The sequence below is a fragment of the Mytilus galloprovincialis genome, chromosome 14, assembly GCF_965363235.1.
Source record: "Mytilus galloprovincialis chromosome 14, xbMytGall1.hap1.1, whole genome shotgun sequence".
In the NCBI taxonomy this organism is placed as follows: domain Eukaryota; kingdom Metazoa; phylum Mollusca; class Bivalvia; order Mytilida; family Mytilidae; genus Mytilus; species Mytilus galloprovincialis.
Genome location: NC_134851.1, coordinates 64,392,495 through 64,400,639, shown reverse-complemented (window position 1 = coordinate 64,400,639; position 8,145 = coordinate 64,392,495). Strand labels below are relative to the sequence as shown.

Sequence of the window (8,145 nt, the reverse complement as noted above, 5' to 3'; positions counted from 1 at the left end):
ATTTACATAAGACATTAACTAAAACACATGCATTTCACTATAACTAATATATGATAAAATGACAGAAAAAAACTACAACAAAATACATGAAAATTTATTATCATTATTAAATATATCTTTATTTGCAAAACATACAAAAACCAATTTTGGTTGTGGCAAATACATTGACAAACAAACATAATGAAACATACTGAAAACTCGACAATATTATAAGAAATATGATAAAACAGTTACTGTTCTCCTTTCCCCAGTTCTAATGACTCTTTGATAAAAGAAACAACTGCTTTTACATCATTTGGTGTTGATGGATTAAGTATTATCACGAGTTTATCAGTAAAATTAGGTGTATTAAAATTTACATATTTTTGTATATGATATTTAAGAAAGATTTCTCTTTTATTTTTATTTATTTTACAGTTGAAGAACAAAATTATTCTGCATTATATGTATTGGTCGGCATTATCAAAAGAGGAGAAATATGAGCAGATTTGATCCAAATTACAGACGGGATATTCCATCACATACATATCTTAAGTTTGATATACAAGCTAGTTTCAATACTGATCATTTGATTATTATTAATATTTTGACAACGATATGTGTCACTATAATATTAATCTTCATCATTGGATTGTCTTAGTTTTTTTTTTCTGTAAGAACTAAATGGTAATTTGACTTCTATTCTGGTATGATCAATCCACCTTTAAAAAACGTAATATTTATATTGATCCAGCTGGAACACAAAAAAAAACTATCAAAATTAGTTTTAACATTTTCACAAGTTAATGCATGTTTACTGTGTCAGCAATTTGAATATGTTTCTTTTAACTTTGTTATGACAAAACATTTAAACAATGAAAATAAAAAAAAAAAAAGAAATGAATACTTTTTTTGAATGACGTTTGTTGTGCTTTCGTTTGATGTGTTTTATCATTTGATTTTGCCGTTTGATAAGGGACTTTACGTATTGAATTTTCCTCGGAGTTCAGTAATTTTGTGATTTTTTTTTCAAAACAAATATGGCCGCGTTTTGTAATAGTTATCCTTGTTTTATCCGAAATGACGGAAAGCCTGGTATAAGATGTTTTTTTATGTGTATTTTTTCATCGATATCCCTTTTATTAGTGTGTGTCAATATACACGCTAGATGATGATGTTGCATATATAATGATATTCTTTTTATTCTTCGTAAATCTTGTTTAATGACTGTAGTGTTGAATAAAATTATCATTGAAATTCTATAAAAAAAAAATATATATATTCATGTCAGATCTAAAACAAGACAATATTGTAAGCGGAAAACCATATATATCGATTTCACTAATTAACAAAGCCTGTACAAAAAAAGTGAACCTAACGTATACTTAGTATGTCTCATTCACTCTCGCGATATGCACCTTTTTAATGGTATAAATGAACTCAAATAATGTGTGCATTGAATACATTCGCATCATATTTATTTTGTATTTTTTTTTATCTATTTTGAATGATAGTGTATGTCATTTCGGACAAAATGACGATGTTAAATGGCCATCTATCAAATTTACATAGTGCGGAATGTTATTAACTAATATGATGTATTACTCACCTTGATGCCAATGCAATCGAACGGATAAACTTAATAAGATACTTGCTCATGCAGGTCAGAACAATAAAGAAACAATACATTTGGCATTTTATACGTGTTATATGTTTATATATTTAGCAACATACAGTAAGATAGTTATGTCATAGGTACCAGGATTATAATTTAGTACGCTAGACGTGCGTTTCGTCTACATAAAACTCATCAGTGACGATCATATCAAAATATCTATAAAGCCAAACAAGTACAAATTGAAAAGCATTGATGATTTGAAATTCCAAAAAGATGTGCCAAATACGGCTAAGGTAAGAAAGTATCTAAGCAATTGATATATATTCGTTGGATACTTATTTCGTAAATTTCGTTGGTACAGGAGAAGACTGTATTTAAATGTTCAATAATAAACAGATTTTCTAAAAGAATGTATTCAGAATTTGCCAAAACACTGAAAATAAACATACAAGGTACCAACGAAAACTAATGGATCCACAGTTTACCATTGATCATATCAATTAAACTGAATTGAATTTTTTTCGGTTCTTAAACATTTTAAACATAAGCAACATGACAGGATATGCGTTACCGTTCATCCAGGGCAACCTAAGTATTGGTCGGTTCGTGTTACTCAGTCTTCGTTTGTCTATGCTGTTTCGTGTGTACTTTTGATTGTCTGTTGGTCTATACTTTTAAGCCAGTGCCAGATCAGTTTATTTTCGAATGTCCGTCATGCTTTATTCGCCTCTCGTTTATATTAAGACGCAATTTAAATCGCAGTAGCTTTGTTATCAAACTATGCGATTAATTTGCAAATAAAATGTTTCCATTATAAAACATACAATAAAATGCAAAATAGAATCGTATTAGTCAACATGTAATGCATATGAAACAGTACAACAAAGCAGCTAGGTTAGGAAGAGATATGCAAAGAACATCAAACACTTGTTTTGCAAAATAAATGTATAATAGAAATTAGTATATAAACATTCCCAGACTGAATACCGAAGTAGAAATATTTTGGCGGGTATATATGTTGATCAGGAATTTCTTACTCTGCTCGAGCACCTGAGATCACCCGCACCCATGGTTTGGTGGGGTTATTGTTGCTTATATTTAAGTTTTCTTTGTTTTGTCTAATGAACTATTATTTGTCTGTTTTTTTTGGGTTTTTTTTAGCCAGGGCGTTGTCAATTTACGTTCGAACTTTGAGTTTGACTATCCCTATGGTACCTTTCGCCCATTTTTAGACGTAATATACATTGTTTAAATAAATAAGTTGTGTCTGTCACGCTCACAAATGTGGTAACTTGATTTTAATCTGCGACCACCTGAAACTATTCAGTTAATATAAACATATTTGAATGAAAGCGACAAGCAGTAACGAGTTAAACAATATATAAAGAGAGAAATATATGAATTATACTGCCACTATATGCTATATTGATAAAATTTCAACCAGTAGACATGTAGATTAAACTATTTTCTATGTTAGAACCATGAATCTGATAACTGATTTGAAAACATACGAACAAATAAACAAGCAAACATAATGCATATAACTAAATCAATATTATATATCTAGAAATGTACTAATTACGACTTTAAATCATACATTTTTTTTCAATTTAGTAAAATATTTCATTTTGAAACTTGTATTTATCGATATTTTTTCTGTAAAAAAAGATAAAAACAATTCAAGTGCCTTTAGGGTACTTTCAAATTTACATTGTTACACCTCAAATAGATGCAGGTGTACTCATATAAATAATACCCTGATATTTTTTCGTGTATAGAAGGAGACGGTTACAAAGGCGAGGTTAAGCTAGATTTAAAACCAGGTTTGATCTACCATTCTCTACATAAAAAAATGTATGTACCAATTGGGGATTACATGCATGACAGTTGTTGTGTATTCATTTGGTGTGTTTTAGTTTTTGCTTTTGCCATTTTATTAGTGAGTGTTCGATTGGAATTTTCCTCGGAGTTTATTAGTTCTTTGAAATTTACTTTTTACCACGTCGATGCAACTTGCTCAATCATTGTATAGTGAAATGAATGTCCTCTTTTAAGTGTGTAGTCATGTCATCATTGTTATTTGAGATATTAACCTCGGTAAAGCTAGGTAAATTTCAATATAAAAGTACTCACGCTTTTCCTTATATACAAATAAACCAAATATTCTGTTGGTTCCTGCGTATATGACACTCGCTGAAATCACTGGTGGCAATGAGACTTTGAATATCTGATTAACATTTACACAGTATATGTCGCTATCAAGTACATAAATGCCTAAATTTTTGGTGGTAGTGTTCGTGCTGAACACTTTACTGGCATCAGTTCCATTAAGATGTGCAGATTTCAAATCACCTGTCGCGAAGTTCATCCAGTAAAGTCTTTCGTCATTGAAATCTTAAATGAAATAAAACTGAGAATGGAAATGTGGAATGTGACAAAGAGACAACAACCCGACCATCGAGCAGACAACAGCTGAAGGCCACCAATGGGTCTTCAATGTATTGAGAAACTCACCCTGAGGCGTCCTTCAGTTGATCCATTCACACATATGTCTACTACACAAATGAAAAAAAGTATTGAAATTGAAATTAAAAAACACTCTTCATTTTTTTGTGATATTATATGGTAAAATAGACCTAGTTAAACATTATTTAAGTATCACCTGAGTTTAATCAATAAATATCGACTCGACAAGGTTTTATCTGCACATGCAGCTACTGTGCCCGTAAACAGCAAAACAGATGTTTATATCCTCATTGTTTTCAACACTTCAGTTTTTAAAGTTATGTGATTGACACCTTGTAATGGGTTCTCGACAACTCTTAACTGCAGCAAGATGACAGAATATCAGCATGAGAGAAGCAGGGATGTCTTTTTACCACCGCACTTATTGTTTGTCATCACCATTCCACTATAAGTCGTTTTCAGAATAACAATCGGGCAATAAACAATGTTAAAGACCTTACGAGATAAAAGAAAAAAAGACCCCTTGTACCATTTGCTAGGGAAAATCAACCATAATGAAGGTTGGTCAGAAGGAAACCCTTTGCCTACAATACAAAAACACTTCTTTTTGTTATCAAAATTGTGGTTATATAAATCTTTTTTTTTCAAATATTTTTACGCGCTTTAATGCCAATGTTATCATAAACTATGTTTCAATATTATTATACAAACATTTTATTATATTTCAGACAAAAAAAGAGGCTGATTGTTAAAGTTATGAAAAATCAAGGTGTTGCAATACTTGTTTCCATGTGTATAGTTCAGTGATAATTGACGTCATATTAAACTCCGAACTATACACAAGAAACTAAAACTAAAATCCTTACAAGACTACAAAGTCCAGAGGGTCCTGACTTGATACATTTTCGTGTTTTAAAATGTATTTTCGTGCCTTAACAGCAAAGGGTAAATATCGAAACCTGTGTGATTATTTTTAATATGAAAACTTATTTTTATTGACCACCATTTAAATATATATTTCTTTTTTGTCCTCTTTATCTCTCTATCTTTTGATGTATCATACCACCTAAAAGGTAAAAGTTCGAGTCAGCCGTTTTTTATCATTTAGAAGAAAAATAGATATCGCAGAACGAGCTCTATAACCTGTCAATATTTTAAACACCACTGTATTCTAATGATACATACATAATCAACCAAGATGACATTTTACAAATTTGTATGCAGCAGATGCTCTTTTATTGATTTACCTTCCTAAGTATTATTAAAGAATACTTACGAAAAATACCAAATGAATATTCAAAATCTTCTTATGGAGCCACATAATAATACAATGATCAACAAACGAAAAAGGACCAAAACACAAAATATACATAACACAAAAGTGATAAGAGAAGACAACTCGAACTCTGCAAATCAATCGAAATCGACCTCAGTACTCCGGCAATGATAACAAATTTGTATATCTATAAGATAACATACCAATACTCAAAACAGAGGCTTCCTCATCAATCACGTTTCGTATGTCAGTCCCATCCAATCTTGATCGTCGTATTCTCCTGGTGTTCGTCGTATATGTTGTACTATAATACAACCACCTGCAATGTTGTTTTTAACACACGACAATTCATTTTTTTTTCTCATAATAAGTTAAATGTGTGTTATATAATTATATCAGGTAGCTTTAACATATCTACATCGACATACCAATATCAGCTTACACACAGTTCTAAACTTATTCAATACTGATTGATTGATAACTATGTTATATTACTTCAGACGTTTGTATATAGATATAACTACAAATATGACTTCTTATCATAGGTGATATTCCTGGTCTAGTTTGTTGAAGGATATACACAGGAAAAAAACCGGATGAAGTGCTACTCAACTAAATATATATATATATATTGTAAACTGTTTTGTCTGTCTCATAAAAGTAAAAATATATTTATATATACCAACCTGTTACGATGGTCCAATGTAATAGCATATAGTGCATCATTATCAGTCAAGATAAGTAATCTACCAGTACCATTTAAATTACATCTATATATCTTTTTAGCTGTATATTCTGTCCAATACACGTGGCCGTTTATTGAATCAACTATAACACCTATTGGTTCACTTGCACTAGTCACAAGCTCAGAGGTGTAAGGTTTTTCTGAAGGATACTGCAATCTAAGAATAAAACAATATCAAAATTATATTTAAATTGTTGAAGTTTATCTCATTTGTAAACATTTGATCACTAGCAAAGATCATAACGAAACTAAATGATGATATCTATAAAATATAATACATGTGTAACCTGAGAGTTTACGTTCACTGTCAACAAACAAATTTGGTGACTATTTTTGTTGTTAAAGTAAATACTTCTTTGTCAGTTTAGAAAAAGAATGACCGATCAAACTGGTACTAATCAAGGTCAAAACATTACATTGAAGTAAACATTTATTGTGGGTTATTTTTTGTGCTTCATTTTGAAGATCGAACTGTGTCTTTGGGATGATGCATATAAAAAGCAATAGAAGCGCTGTTGCTTTATTTTTTGTGATAATTTCTGTCCATACAATGATGATACATAGATTGATTCCACATGTTTTTTCTAATTTACAATATGACAGTAAAAACGTCGAATGTAGATAATTGGTAAAAACAAAAGAAGATATGTGGTAATGTTCGAATAAGATACTCAGAAATAATAAAAAATGACACAGCAGAAGGTAAGGATGTGTATTTAAACTTTACCGTACTTTAACATATAATGGTTTAATTTTTAAATTGTTATTTGGATGGAGAGTTGTCTCATTGGCACTCACACCACATCTTCCTATATCTATTAAAGGTTTTTCAGTATGCGCAAAATATGGCTTCAAATTGACTCCAAAGACCTGTTGTTGACCAATTCATTAGATCTATACTTTTTTTCAATTTAAGGGGTTAGACCTTGGTCAAGGGAGATAACTCTTTAATTCAGTGATGCGTTTGTAAAAGTCAAGTTTTATTAATGTATTTTAAGCATTTACCTGAAAAAGATTGAAAATAATCTATGTATCCTAGAAGCTTAGAACGTATTTATGAAAATGGCTGACACAAACGTACATCTTTCATTTTATAGATTGGTAGTAGAGATCTTGATTGGATAATGTTTATTACATCCGTATCTGACATGTTTTTTTTTTTAAATGCTCGCGATGAAGATAAAACAAGTTTATAGTTCAAAGACACGAAATAATAATAAAATGGGTATTTTGATTCAGATAACTTCAAATACTTCCATTAGGGACAAAACGTATTCCACATGTGCAACTATATTTATTTCCCATCTGGAGCACCTATGATCAACTCCGGTTTTTATTGGGGTTCATGTTGCTCTCTCTTTAATTTTTAGTATTTTTCGTACAGTTGTTTGTCCTTTTTTCTTTATGTGTGACATACCATTGTCAGTTTATTTTCAACATATGATTTGTTGTGTTCCTTTGGTATTTATTGCTTTTCTTTTAGTCCATCTTGCTCATTATATCCATAAAGTTACACATATTCGACGACAATATCTCATTTTTTACAATATTGATATAACAAATAGACTCAGGTAATAAATAATATATATCATAATTCACTCTGTTTTAAGAAAAACATATTGTCCGGTAAAAATTAAATGACATCTTATGAAACCATTTAAGTGCCTACATCAGTTGATTCAATAACTTGTTTTTGCAAAATATTTGAACTGATTTGGAAATTAAAGTATTTTAAATGCAACCTTAGATATAAGATAATTTATCATTTAACCATCAAACGTATCTTTGTTAATGATTTGATTACAATGTAAGTGGTCGCATTTGTATTTAGTTTCAACCATATTTATGTTTTATCAAATGCAACAAATATTTTAATAGAAAGACTTAACAAAAGTACAGCCACATTTCAAACAACAAAAATGTCTAAACATTTGGTAACATTATAAAGTTTACAGTAATTTTACTGGAATCATTGACTGCATATTCTTTGAATAGTAAAAAAAACAACTCATTTACAGTTGACAAAAGTGTTATAATTCCGAACAAAAATTTAAGAGTTGA

At 30.1% G+C, this 8,145-nt stretch overlaps 1 protein-coding gene across 1 annotated transcript; it reads right to left on the bottom strand.

Moving 5' to 3' along the window:
- Positions 1-3,659: 3,659 nt before the first annotated feature.
- On the bottom strand, positions 3,660-7,174 carry LOC143058145 (uncharacterized). The gene is made up of 4 exons (XM_076231607.1): positions 7,166-7,174; positions 6,026-6,234; positions 5,543-5,658; positions 3,660-3,991 (listed from the first exon to the last, which is right to left on the bottom strand). Exons 1-4 carry the CDS (start codon positions 7,172-7,174, stop codon positions 3,660-3,662), a joined length of 666 nt encoding a protein of 221 aa, XP_076087722.1.
- Positions 7,175-8,145: the final 971 nt, after the last annotated feature.

What these genes read in the sequence shown, in the direction of transcription:
- LOC143058145 (XM_076231607.1), bottom strand. An exon ending in ACATTGGACCATCGTAACAG is followed by an intron (nt 5,659 to 6,025) that starts GTTGGTATATAT and finishes ACAACATTGCAG; the next exon opens with GTGGTTGTATTATAGTACAA. An exon ending in AGCCTCTGTTTTGAGTATTG is followed by an intron (nt 3,992 to 5,542) that starts GTATGTTATCTT and finishes ATTTCATTTAAG; the next exon opens with ATTTCAATGACGAAAGACTT.